This window comes from Peromyscus californicus, unplaced genomic scaffold (assembly GCF_007827085.1).
Source record: "Peromyscus californicus insignis strain IS unplaced genomic scaffold, ASM782708v3 Scaffold_16__1_contigs__length_79575227, whole genome shotgun sequence".
Classification (NCBI taxonomy): Eukaryota; Metazoa; Chordata; class Mammalia; order Rodentia; family Cricetidae; genus Peromyscus; species Peromyscus californicus.
Genome location: NW_026294458.1, coordinates 42,752,708 through 42,767,470, shown reverse-complemented (window position 1 = coordinate 42,767,470; position 14,763 = coordinate 42,752,708). Strand labels below are relative to the sequence as shown.

The 14,763-nt window shown below is 36.4% G+C and overlaps 1 protein-coding gene across 3 annotated transcripts in view; it reads left to right on the top strand.

The window, feature by feature from the left end:
- The window catches only part of Epha6 (EPH receptor A6), a 935,524-nt gene that overhangs the window by 622,723 nt on the left and 298,038 nt on the right, over positions 1 to 14,763 (top strand). For 2 of the 3 annotated variants that reach the window (XM_052740946.1, XM_052740947.1), the window contains 3 exons: positions 3,961 to 4,069; positions 7,122 to 7,192; positions 11,489 to 11,614. In XM_052740946.1, coding sequence (XP_052596906.1) covers positions 3,961 to 4,069; positions 7,122 to 7,192; positions 11,489 to 11,614 — 306 coding nt within the window. Of the gene's footprint in view, positions 1 to 3,960; positions 4,070 to 7,121; positions 7,193 to 11,488; positions 11,615 to 14,763 lie in introns of those variants that run through there. The other variant, XR_008218857.1, reaches the window with a different exon arrangement.

The window sequence follows — 14,763 nt, the reverse complement described above, 5'->3', positions numbered from 1 at the left end:
TGATGACCATTCAATTCATTTTCTCAATGTATTCATTAAGCTACTAGGATATGTTAAGTCACATTGGCCTTCAAATTCGTTTTTGTGCAGTACATTACACATCTTGTGCCTTCAAACAACAGATCACAATAGAACCCAAAATATACCTCTTCCAAGTCTGAGAAAGAACTTCTCATCCAGTTCCTCATCACTCCACAGTCTCTTTGTCTTCTTGTCTTAACCTCATATAAGAAGAATCCCTGTTAGATCTGAGACCATCTAGATAATCCATGCTGGGTATGATTTTGATTTACACTTTCTCTTTGAGAGGAGTGAAGTGGAGGTGTATCTCACTGGACTTCCTACAGACATCACAATGATTGAATTTCCTGCCTTCCTGGAATTTTCATTCCAATAAAAGAGACAGTTAGACAAAAAGTAATTTGGGTGACGTCCTATACTTTCATTTATAGTATTAATTTAAGTGGGCTATGGAAACAACTGTCTGAGAGCCCAATTAAGAAAAAACACACACAACTTGGAAAAGCTTTCCAAATGACTGGGTGACCATGAAAGAAAACTGACCCTTAAAGAAAGTGTGACTCACTCAAGAAACTGAGGGAATGCACTGTCCTCTAATCAGACAACCTAGAGATTTGTGCTAGTCAGTTGGAAAAAGCCTCATTAATAAAGTTAAGGGATTTGAAGTTTACCCTGAGATGAAATCAGAGCTCTGTGTGATGGACCAGCACTAATCCCATAAAGACAGAACTTATCCACCAAGTATAATAATGGCTGCACAAAGCTGGGCCATGGCTCCTACTTCCATGTTGGAAATTGTGTTCTTTCCAATATTTTACTGCCTCATGAAAAACACAATAACATAGTTACATTTCTCTGGCAGAATGTGACAATTATATTTAATTCAACACTCTCACATTATAGACTTAAAATCAATGGCAAACAAGGGCATGCATGATTCTTGTAAAACAAAAGAAAATCTATGTCTAGTAGGTTCTCCTGTTAGTGAAAAGGGTCATTTAAAATATTTCAGTAGCTAGGACTTGGAGACAGACAAATCAGTATTGTGCTCTCAGCTTTTCTCTGTCCAGTATGTGTAGGTTTTGACAAGAAACAGAACTACTTAACTAGGAGTAACAATGGTGCTGACATAAGCCTGTGGATCATGAACATACATTCAATAATATTTTTAAACTCTATACGTTGACCTAAGAACATATGTCTGTTTATTAAATAATACATAGACTATAAGTGATTATGGGTATTTATGTTTGTCATATTTCCCTAATCATACTACCCTCATTGTCTATATTATTTTATACCCAGTAAAATAGTGACTGTCATTAAGCATTATTTTCAACTGTGTTGAGTATGGTGTGTATGTTATTCTTTATACAGAAATGCTTAATTTTGCTAGTATACATGCTTAGGAAATAATTATACAGGGCTATGAATTCTTTTAAACAATTAAAATTTTAATTCAAAACCAGCTTACAATCACATATTCAGAAGTATGCAAAAGGAGATGTATTAATGAAATCAGTAGTTAACTAAGTTATTATGTAAGTAAACATAAATTTCTATGGCAAACTTTCTGATTTCCACAAGCCAGTCAAGTACATAATCTTATTTCCCATCTGAGCTTTGAATAAAGTCTCAATAAATCACTAGAGACTTGACTGCTGTGACAATATTTGTTCTAGGCTGAAAAGTCTTGAACTAGATAATATCTTTCATGAGCACAGGAGATGTAAGTAAATAATGTCTTCCATTAAAAAGGTCATCTTCTTTATCTTCAAAACTATAATGTTTTCTGAAACATCAATTACTTAAAAAATTTATTGTTTGATAATTTTCAGTGAGAAAATACGACATTTTAAGAGCACACCGTTAATTCCCATATCAGTGGTATTTTGAAGATTGTAAAACTAGGAGAAAAACTAATAAAAAGCTTGAGTCCATTACTTATTGGATAAGATGCAACTATTTAACTCATTTCTGAATAGATTAAGAACTAAAATGTAACATTATAAAAACTGCCTAAAAATACTTTGATAAAATAATGGTGACTAAATTCTAATTCCAATGTTTAATAAATTTCTTTAGCTGAAAACTGAACAAACGTGCCCCTTTTTTATGACATTTGGAAAGTCTCCTAAATGGTGTGACTGATTGACTGATTTCTTACTGAAGCCAACAGTTGATACTCCCTAGAAGAGGAGGCTGTGCAAGCCTGATGACCTGAGTTGAGTCCCCAAGAATGTTTATGAAAGATGGATGTAGTAGCATAGCCACCCTTACAGAAAGATGGGAGGTGGAGAAAGGAAAACTCCTGGAGGCTAGGGAATGTATATATCAAGGTAGTCCCAAAAAAGGGTGGTGAATGATGAGAAACCCTATCTCCACCAAGGCAGAAGACTAGCACCAAAAGCCAAGATTGTCCTCTGACCTCCATATGTACACTCAAACACACACTGGTGCGCACACACACACACACACACACACACACACACACACACACACACACACGAAATATAATACAGTGCTTTAGTCAAGTTGAAGGATAATAATGGGACTTATTGATTAATATTTTAGACTACTGATGGATGAATTATTATTGGTACTTATAACATGGGAAGGAAAAGAAATTTATAATTTGAGAGCCTGGATTCTGGTCAAAAGTTTACATGAGGAAACTCTTTAATCTGGGTTTCACTTTCTTTACCACTACTTTTTTCTTTAATTAACACACTAATTATAGATATTAAGGGATTCACTCTGATGTTTCTGTCTGTATATACATCATATGTAAGCAATTCCCATACTATCCAGTGTAGAAAACAGTAATAGAGAAATAGAGTACAATAAAGAACTGAACCAATCAATGTATTGAAAGATAAGTGACATGTAGCTGCTGCAGTTTTTAAGACAAGAGGTTTTTTTTTTCTTTGTCTATAATGTGCAAGGCCCCCTGTTCAAACCTTAGCATCATAAACACATACACACACACACAGAGAAAGAGAGAGAGAGAGAGAGAATTTTGCCAATGTCTTAGTTTATTTATTTCTTTGTATAGTAAAACACCCTGACAAAAGTAACTTAAGTAGAAAGGTATGTTTTGGCTCTAGTACCTGTATTTAGGAAGGGAAGTCCAGGCCACAAGAAAGAGCTGGAGCAGGTGGCCATAGCACAATCATGGAATATGGAGCAAATGAGTGAATGCTGGTGATTATTTCCCCTTCTCCATTCATTCATTCCTGGATCCCAGCCCATGAAATGATTCCACCTACAATAAATGTTAATGTAATCAAAATAATTGCCCACATGGATGCTGAGATGCCAGCATCACCTAGATGATTCTAGGTCCGTCAAGTTGACAATTCATACTAAACATCACACATAGGAAAAAAAGTAGTATGTTGTTACTATATGTGATATCTGACCTTTTTATCAAAAAAGAAAAAACAAAGCACTTAAGTATTCCTTTCCCCCCACTTATTATCTATCAAATATATATACATGTGTACACACATATATACCTGTATCCTTGTCCACACATGAATATCCTTGCGCTGTGAATATGGAAATGCACATCTTTAATATTTGAACTTAGTTCTATGAAATATATATTAAATATAAATTTAATTATTTTAATTTATTAATTTAAATTTCAGCATAGTCTTTTCATGTTGTAGAAACCATTGCCAAACGAGTCTGCAAAGTCTGATCGATGCAACTCATATTCAATCTTAAAAGGAAGCACTAAGAATTCATATATTTTAGTTATATTTTTAAGAAAGAAGAAAGTTTGGTGCTGTGTATGATGACCTCAGTTCTACAAACATTATATAAATATCATTTCAGCTGGGTTATTTAAAGTGCTATTAAAATAAAGGTCAATCTGGTGTGATTTAAAATAAATAACCAGCATCATATGTGTCGCCTGTGTCTCTGTTTCAGCTTCTGATATGGCAGCAGAACAAGGCCAGATCCTGGTAATAGCCACAGCAGCCGTCGGGGGATTCACGCTCCTGGTCATCCTCACTCTGTTCTTCCTCATCACTGGGAGGTAAATGAGTCTATCCCAATTATCCCCAACTCCGTGAAAAACCACACTTTATGAGAGAGAGAGAGAGAGAGAGAATGTATGTGTATGTGTGATTGTTTGTGTATGTGTATGAGTGTATGTGTGAGTGTGTGTGTGTATGTGTATGAATGTATGTGTATGTATGTGTGAGGATGTATGTGTATGTGTATGAGTGTATGTGTGTGTATGTGTGAGCATGTGTGTGTGTTTACATGTGTGTGTGTATGTGTGAGTGTGTGTATGTGTGTTTGAGTGTATGTGTGTATGTGTGAGTGTGTGTGTGTGTATGTGCATACATGTGTGTGTGTATGACAGTGTTTGGATGATTACCAATACCCAAGTATCAAAACTTCACAAATAAGAATGAAGATATCATATATGAAGTTATTTTCAAGCAACTTATTTTGAAATCATCTTTGACATTTATTTATCAGAAGTATCTTCAGATCATTCTTCTAAGGAAAAATATGTATTCATTGATTGTGCTGATTAGTTTTATGCCAACTTGACACAAGCTAGAGTCATTTGGGAAGAGGAAACCCAGTTAGAAAATCTCACCAGACTGGTCACATCAGATTGATATGGGAGCACCCAGCTGATTGTGGGTGGTGTTACTCCTAGGCACTGATCCTAGAATGTCTAAGAAACCAGGCTGAATAAGCCACAAGGAACAAGCCAGTGAGGATAGAACCCCTATGGACTCTGCTTCAGTTCCTGCCTGTAGATTCCTGTCCTGACTTCCCTCACTGATAGAGCATGAATTGACAGTTGTAAGCAGAAAAATAAAGGCTTTCCTTCCCAAATTGATTTGGTAATTATGCTTTCTCACAACAATCAAAACTCGAAGCATTTCTAAATATCAGTAGGGGAACAAAGAATGCCTCAAGACTTACATTAATAATCTGAAACATGTGCATAATACAAGATTCCAAAGCCATGATTTCAAACTGCCCAAATAATGCCAATAAAACAAACAATAGACACCCAAGGTGACTCCATGTATAAAGCACCAAACCCTAGTAGAAAGCCCTAAAGCAGACAAAGCCCAATATTCACAGGCAGTAAATCTGGGTATGCCGTTCACATCCCTGGTGACAGAAAGAGACGATGAGATGGGGAGAAAGGCCTCAATTCATATTCTATACGATGTAGGTAACATATATTATAAGTATATCTGATGTGGCTATAGAGTGGATTTATAGAACATTTAAAATAAACTTCATGATTTATAGGGGTTTTTGTATATTGTTTGTTGTTGTAGACAAATATGACACTCCTCTTAAATAAAAGCCATCTAATATTGTACCCTAAACATCTTCAAAGAAATTTTCAAAATGGAAATTAAGAATCTTGTGAAGTCAAAAATTAATCATCCTTTTAAATTATCATAGTCTAGATCATACATGTTTTGTATCTTTGGTGTTAATAAATCTATAGTGGATATCATTGTACTTTCAGTTGTGTGTAATTTTATGAGGAAGTAATTATTTATGTCAAGATATCCATACCCAAGATTCACAAGTTGCCAACAGCATTTATTTTATAGAGGGTAAATGAGTACTAGAAAAGATTATTATATTTAGTGTTCTCCTGATAACATTTACTAAGCAGTTATCAATATATAAGTTATTAGCAGTATTTTTATAACACAATCACGTTGTCATTGTGACATTTCACATAACCAAATATTTTCATTTTCATTTTATCCCCCACATCCTTTTAACTCCTCAGATACTTTTTTTCTTTCACTTGTCTCTACTCTGACAAAGATCATCACTGTCTTAGAATTGTTCTTTGCAAGAGAGAATGTGATGACATTATAAGAACATTCACCTTTTACAGTAAAAATTATTGCTTTGGATTATAAATGTTACAAACTTAAAATGCTGCAATCTTTGTGGACAAAATTTAACCTAACAAATTTGAAAGGAGTTATCAAATGTTACCTGTCTTCATAATTCCTAAACTGGAATATCAGTGCCACTTAAACAGAGAAGTTAGTAACAAAGAAAACTGAACACTAAATCATTCTCAACTTTGAATTTCTATGTTTGCCAATTTTTATAACATCAGAAATTGCCTAAATACTTTACATGCTGGAAAGAACTACTTTGATTACATTAGCTAATACAGTCATTCTGAAGTACCTCTCACGGACCTTGGTAGAGAGACATCCAATGAAAGTAATTCCATGGAAATAGCAAATCTGGATGAATATTTAAACTACCCTAGAAATACAGGCATAATTCACATTGAAAAATTGCACTATGTCCTATAGATGCATTCTGTTTAACTAACTGGAATTATAAATTTTATGAACAGTCAAATCCCATGGATGTTGATGAAGCTACTTGAATTGATATAGTCATAAGAGCCCAACTACGCAATGCAAGAACAGAACATTCCCCCACAAATTTTCAACTCCTAAGAAAGAAGCCACCATGCTAACGCATTGAAAATAGAAGCTAACTTCCTAAATTTCTGAGATTCTGACTCAAAACCTTTTTTATTTTGATGCTTTTAAAAAAATGTGATTATTAGAAGTCAGATATAAAAGGGATTTTATGGCTGATGGTGAAATATTTTATATGAATCCTATCTTTTGAATCAGTATATTTGACCATGCTATTTGGTGCTAACTTTTATGTAAAGCATTATATGGGGCATTTTCACATTGTAAACATATTCTAAGCTGGTCTTTATAAAGAGAGACAAGAACTTTGTCTAGGGACGATGTGTATTCTAATTGTTTTGTATTCTTTTTTACATTTTATTTTTAGTTGTAAATCATGTATATGTAGAAGGATATATGCATAGGAGTTCAAGTGTCCATGGAGGCCAGAAGAGGGTGTTATAGGTCCTGAACCTGGAGGTGCAAGTAGTTGCGCGTCCTCTGATGTAGGGGATCAACTCAAGACCTCTGGAAGAGTAGCAAGTGTTCTTCACCACTGAGCCATGTCTCCAGGTCTCTAATTATTTTGTATTCTTATATCACATAATTCTTAAATAAGCTTTTGTTTACTGTTTTTGTAAGGTGTCAATGGTACATAAAGGCCAAAATGAAATCAGAGGAGAAGAGAAGGACACACTTACAGAATGGCCACCGTAAGTACCGCCATTGCTCTGCCTCTGCTGAGCATCCTCCTGCAAGCTTCAGAACTCCCTTCACATTTGTGATCCCCTGGAAGCAAGCAAACAAGAAATGCATTTCCAACCTTCTGGCATTAAGGGTTTCATCTAGCTTCCAGGTTTAGGGTGGAAACTGCACCTGCTTCTCATTAAATGACATTACCTTTCCTTCAATGCTTGTGGGAGAACCCAACAAATTGAATTTACTAAAAATACCTGGTGACTAATTGTATATAGTTATTTACCATCACAATGGCCCTGGAACATGAGTTGGTTTTACTTAGTGCAGCATTAGATAGAGATGTGTTGAGGAACCCTTATGCCTTTTTTTAGAGATTGTCATTTAATCATACAACAAAGCAATTTACAATTCATTAGCACTATAAAAGTATATCAGCTCTTTAACTCTTAGAATATGTATGAAGCCCCATGCTGACTACAAGGTTATATTCATTTGAAGATCTCTTCCTAGGCAAGCTATAATTACTACTATAGTTGGTTTGATAATTGCCCTTTTCTCCTCCCAAACACCCACCTCCACCTTTACCTCAAAATTGCAAACTACTTTGTCAAGACAGTTTTTCTATTGTGAGACACTGAATTAACAAGAAAGCAATGTTCTTTAATTAAGCAAAGTATAGAGATAATATATGGAGCATCTTGCTCAACTATTTAAATCTCCTTTTTGTTTTAAATTAAGCAAAAAAAAAAAAATTTAAAAGCACCCCTCCCGTCTATATCACCCCACAAGACAGGAAAAGGTTTAAGTAAGATATTATAAATTTCTGAGATGGTTTGGGGAAATTTCTAAGGCACCTATCACTTTTAAAAGTGGTCTAAGTACCATCTGCCTGAGAGACCTGGCCTGAGATGAACTCAGAACATTGTAAACAGATTGCAAAAACCTGGATGCAGACACCTGGTGGGATGACTAATGCTGGGCAACCTTAAGATTCACTGCAGGGCCTTTTGTACTGAGGTGCAGGGAGAAACAGTGCTTCTGAGGTATTTATTATCTGCTTTCCAAGCAGCAGATTAGCATAAACTAAACCAGATGGGCTCAGCAAGACCTATTGAAAATAACCTGAAGCCGCCAAGGAAGTGAAGAAAAAGAAACCAGTGTTGAAGAAATCAGGGATGAGTTAAAGTAGTAAACCTGATAGTCACAATCGGGACTCATTGGGCCAAGGTTTTTCCAAAATTACATATATCACATTTTTGCAGAAGAAGCATTGTTATCTAGCTATTGTATAGGAATGCTTTATAACTTTAAAGAAATAGCTTAATTGTGAAAATTACATGTGAGTTAGTAATGGGACTTTTATTTGTCTCTAATGTTTTCAACATGACCATATATCTGGTTAGCTGACACTCATTCTCCAGCAGAATTAGAGCTAAACTTAAGATTATAACTATGATTAAGTTGTGAGTATAACACAGAAGCTATGAAAATATAAATATAACATAGAGGTACAAGCTATCTCTTCTTTCCTCATATTTAAACTGTGACAAGTCAGGAACAGCATAGAATTTCAGAATCAATGTCAGGTCTAAAAAAACCTGGCAGTATTCTTTTTTGGTACTATTTTTTAAAATGCTGATTTTCTCATGTGTGCATATCAAAGCACTAAGAAGTCCTAGGTGAAAGGTAATAAATGAAGGCAATGAACACAGAATAATTAATGAAGCAAATTACAGCTACTAATGAACATAATGAACATCTTATTGCCTCTTCTAAGCTCCTTTTTTTTGGGGGGGGGGGGTATGATTTTCCTGTAAGAAAGTGAGTGAGACTAAAAACCCACTTGATTGTGAATTAGTATGGCTTCGAATTTCTGAGATGTAACAAAACCAAATTATCATCCACTTATTTTCCATTGTGTGATAGATACTTTGATATCACTGTGACGAAATAGTGGACACACATACCTTCTAGGTTGAAGCTTTCTTTTGTTCATGGTCTCAGAGTTCTCATACATCGAGGGTATGATAGAGCAGAGACATTCAACTCATGGTAGAGAAGAGGCAGAGTGTGCTGTGAAAAGACTGCCTGTGCTGTGGGCTTCCCTCTCTTTTCCTTTATCCATGCCATACCCTAGCCCATGTGATTATTGCACCAAGATTTGAGGAAGTTTTCTCCTTTAATGACTATCTTAGAACATTTTTACAGATACACCCAAAGACCTTTATTAATCTCTGAAGCACTTCTCAATCTATCTGTCAATCAAAATTAACCATCGTGAGTCCACCTTCCATCGACTTCACATCTAAACATATCTCCTTAAACCATAACATTCTACTGCTCATTCTGAAATGTTTCATCTGCACCTTACAATATCAAATGCATTTTTTTCCTAGAACCCAGTCTTTAAAGTCTTAATAGCTCACCATTGCTGAAAAGTTCAAAATCTCCTATGAAGCCAGAGTCACAGAGACCAGATAGAGTGATACAAAATAAATTCTCTCATTCCAAAAGCCGAGAATACAGAATACCAAATAAGGTTTGGAACAATACAAAGCAAATATAACAGAGTAAACATTAAATCGTGTAGCTTTGTGTCTAGGATTCAGGTCATGTTGTAGAATGACATAAGTTGCAAAGGACTTGGGTATCGCATCCTCTCTATTTTTAGCACACTTGACCACTTTCTTGAGCTGGTTCTGCCTATTGCCTATAGTATTTCTCAACAGGTATTCCGTATTCCCAGAATCTCTAGCTTTCTGGAATCTCTATTTCATCTTTACCTTTGTTATCATAACTTTATACATTATCCTATCAACAATTACCACAGTAATACCAAATCTTCTACACATTGACTGGATCTCTAGGCTTTCTTTGAAAGTTGAGGGGAGTCTCTATGACCTTACTAATGATTCTTCTACATTCATCATTACAAAATTAGAATTAGTAAATAATGTTAGGTCTTTTGTCAGCCTGAACCATGAGTATAGAGTCCTCTTAGGGTGAAGATGACTGAGAAAAGTGAAATAAATCTTAAGGAAATAACTACCCAGATTATCCTAGGTGAATAGTTTACACCAATAGATCTTGCCTCTTAGGAAATATCTTTCAAGTAAGTGTATGCACTTATTCTCTAGAATCTAACATGGGTAGAATCCTGCTCAGTCCTGAAATGCTTAAGGCACACCTTAACTTTCCAAAGCCAAGTCCACAGCTTTCTTTTAATGGCTCTAATCTCTTTAACAGCCACACCCTCTTGTCTTTAAATTTAAACTTAATTCTTTCTGACCAAATTGTGAGGTTATTTTTTGTCTTCCAAGCCCTTCTATTCTAATTTTTTTTAAATCACAGTTCTCACCATAAATATGACTAAAAGTAGCCAGCACAACTGTGTCAGAGCCTTCTTGGACTGCTTTGAAATTTCCTCCACCAAATTTGCCTTTGGTGACCTCTCATTTCAGCCTTCCCCTGGGGCATGAACAAAAGTTGTGGAAATTCTTTGTCACAGTGTAACATGAAGGTCCTCTAGTCAGATTTCCAATACAGTTCTTCCTATAAGAAACTCCATGAATATGGTCTTCACTCTTGGCATTCCTGCCTGCATTCTGGTCTTCTGACCTCCCTCCAGAATTACCATTAGGCTCTCCTTACAGACCCAGAACTTTTGGTCAGAATTTTTCAGATCCACTTATAAACCATTCCGAAAGCCTCTGAACCATAGGGTCCAGTCTAGTCACAGTAATGTTCCTGTTTCTTTACATTAGATTTCTTAAGGAGGAAGGATGTATTTTTAGCTCAGGATTTCATAGAATTCTGTCTGTGGCTACCTGATTTTGAATTTGTGGACCTATGGTAAGGTAATATATCCTAGAGGTAGGACCCTGCGGCAAAAGCTGTTCAATTTGTGGCAGCCAAGAAGCAGAGCAAGAGAGAGAATTTTTTTTGTTTTTTTTTTTTGTTTTTTGTTTTTTGAGACAGGGTTTCTCTGTGTAGCTTTGCGCCTTTTCCTGGAACTCACTTGGTAGCCCAGGCTGGCCTCGAACTCACAGAGATCCGCCTGGCTCTGCCTCCCTAGTGCTGGGATTAAAGGCGTGCACCACCACCGCCCGGCAAGAGAGAGAATTTATACACTGTAGGAGCTCTCTGTTGTTTTCCTTTTTATGCAGGCATCAACCTGAAGGGAAAATAATGAGAAATTTAAGTAATTAATAAGTAACTACCTCTGTATGCCACTCCCACCTTTAGACATTCACAAGATAGATGCCTGCTGAAATACTCTTAAATTAAATCAATCTTATATTTTCTTTCAGTGCGCTTCCCAGGAATTAAAACATACATCGATCCAGACACCTATGAAGACCCATCCTTAGCAGTCCATGAATTTGCAAAAGAGATTGATCCTTCAAGAATTCGCATTGAGAGAGTTATCGGAGCAGGTAAACATAAAATCTACACTCTTAACTACAGGATTCCTTCACAGCTTTGCAATTGGTTCATCAACATGATATTTTAAATCTTAGCATGTTTCATCACTGAAAATATGAAGGTGTAAAAGTATTTTCTAGTTTTTTTTACTTATTTCTTCAAAAGCAGATGTGTCCATATTCATTTCCCAAATAATGAGAACATTTGCAAAAGTTATTTTCACCTTCTGTAGTCTGTTTCGTAATGAAGATAAATTACAGAGAAATTAGAGTGCCTCAGGAATTTATTTTGAAAATGCAATTTCAGGAGTTTGTCATGAGGTTATTATAGATTTACTCAAGTCCCAGCATCTATAGACTTATACTATAATTAGTGTTCATAAAGATGACCTTGAGGCTACACAAGACTTAGAGCGTTCTGAAAATCATTGAAGGTAAAATTTGGTTCAATATAGTTTTAGATCATTTTAATGCAAATTAATAATGCTTCCTATGTGCAAATCTCCAGTACTCAGAACTTTTCATTATTCAGCTATTCTACTTTAAAAAAATTATAGTGAAGCACCCCACAAGAATTTATGGTGTGCATTAGCTAGGAGAAATGGTGCTAATGCAAAGGGCCTTGGGAATAAAAAATAATTCCTCTTTTAAGTCTTTGATGCAAGATAAGCAGCCCAGGGTTTTGCAGAAGAGTTTTCCTTCACCAGGTCTTGCAAGGAGATGAGTTCTGTCTTCCCTTGCTGAGCTTTCCCCTAGCATGTTCTCTTCTACATGGCCAAGGTTCACTTCCCAGCACATCTGCCTTTCAGCCTGAAGGAAGAAGAAGAAAGAGTTCTGTCCACTTGTCTTTGCTTTTGCAGCAATCACCTAGAAATTTCCAACACATTGATTTGCCTATCAAGCCCATGTGTGCATGGTATGTTGCTTTTCTCATGTTGTGTCTTCTCAAAGGCCAGAAGAAAGCAACTGATTATACTGCACTTCTTTAAAAGCCCTTCTACACATCATAGTTCTCCAGGCACAATGTATGATGATAACAGAGGATCCCTTATTAAAGAAATATTATAAGTTTTAAGGTGATGACAGTAATATATGAAACCCACCAACAACTTCTTTTAAACCCGAGCTCTATCTCTGTGATTGCATAACACATGCCAGAGGTAGTCTTGTTTTCCAGAGTCATTAAATACTAGTACCACCCAGGAACATGGACAATTAGGAAAGAATTTTTCCTAACTGCACTCCATTTCTCAAACACATTGGGCCATCAGGTTCCCTCCATGGCCAGATGTCCCTTTGAAAACTGGCATAAGGGTCTTATATTGCACATCTATGCTCTTATCAGAAAAGACTTCTCTATTAGAAAGATGAAAGGCTTAGAAAAGAATTGAAACCTTTGCTATCTTTTGTTGAATAAACAACTACAAAACCCAACACACAACTTAAGTGTGTATTATATTCAGTTTCATAGTGTGTGCTTGGTTTTTGTTCTTCTAAAAGGTGGAGCCATCTAGAAGCTAAAGGAGTTCTAAGCATCATTCAACTTTTCTCTTGTGTCCCATGTGAAATAGTGCTATCAACTTTAAATTCTTATTTCTTTTATTTATTGTCATTATTTTCATCATTATTTGTGTGTCTGTATGGTGTGTGTGTGTGTATGTGTGTGAGCGCGCGTGCGTGCGCGCACGTGTATGTGTTCCAAGGCGTGCGTATGAAGGTCAGAGGACTGTTGCGACCACCTCGACCAGCAAGGAAGACACAACACCGAGCTCTTCTTTTTGCCATTTATTCAGGAACCTTGAACAATCTTCTGACCCCGGGGAAAGCCAGCCCACGCCCTTTATAGCCACTGGGCAACCAATCCCGTAGTGCCACGTGGACAATGCCGATAGGGTCAGACAAACGCAAGCAAGCCAGATTCCACGCCCAAGCCAAATAAGGAGTTGTTTATCCCAGAGAACACCCACCCATCGGGAAGGCGGAAGCCAGACGCCGGCGCCATCTTCGAGGCACGGCCGTGCACGTCTCTCTACAGAGGACAACTTTCAGGAGTTGGTTTACTCTTTCTACCTTACTGAGACCCACTATTTGGGGTTTCTGCCACCATATGTGCTCCAGGTTAGCTGCCCTTCCAGCTCCTAGACTAATTTCCAGCTTCCGCCTCCCATCGTGCTGATGTCGGGATGCTGAGATTACAAATACACAGCATCATATCTATTTTTGTTAGGGCCTTGGGCATTAGCTCAGATCTTCAGGCTCTGCTGCACAGTGTGTTCTGTCGCCTGCTGAGCCATCTCATCTGCCCACTGTAAACTTTAGTGCCATGTTATTTAGCACTCTCAAGATAGAGTAGAAGCATGTTTCTATCATAGTCTCCTGTGTATAAATTAAATGTCTGAAATCATTATATTGAGACTTAAAATCAAGTGCCTGAAATATCAATGATGTGAAGAAATTCAACTTTCAGTTTGGGACTCCTTTGTACTAATCAAACTATATCTTTTTGTAGGCAGATTTTTCTGTCCTGCCTGTCTGTCCCCAAATAGCCACATGGAGAGTTCTTAGTAATTATGAAAGCTTGGCCTGTAGCTTAGACTTTTTTCTAATCAGCTCTTATAGCTTAAATTAAGCTTTTTGATTCATCTACATGTTGCCACATGGCTTCTGGCATTTACCTGTCTGCTGCATGTCTTGCTTCCTCTCTATCTGGCTGGCAACTCTGACCTTCTTCTTCCCAGCATTCTCTCTATCCTGCCTACCTATTGGCCATTCAGCTTTTTATTAAACCAATCCAAGTGAAAGATCTTCACAGTGTACAAAAAGATTATTCCACAATATTTCTCCCTTTTTGTCTAAATGAAAAGGAAAGATTTTAACTCTAACTTAACAAAACTATAAACAGTAAGAATGATTATCAGGTAAGAATTACATTTACGATGTCCAGTCCAATTGTATTTGGCATATTTGGAGAAAATATCCCATTATTTATTCTATCTTCATGAGTCCAAAGCTTTGTATCTAATTTATCTTCTATCATAACTAATGAAGACTACAACTATAACTACCTAGTCCTTAACTCCAACAAAGACACCAGAAGGATATAATATTACCTGAGTAAACAGGAAGTGCAATGCAAGCCACTTCCAAATCTATAGAAATGA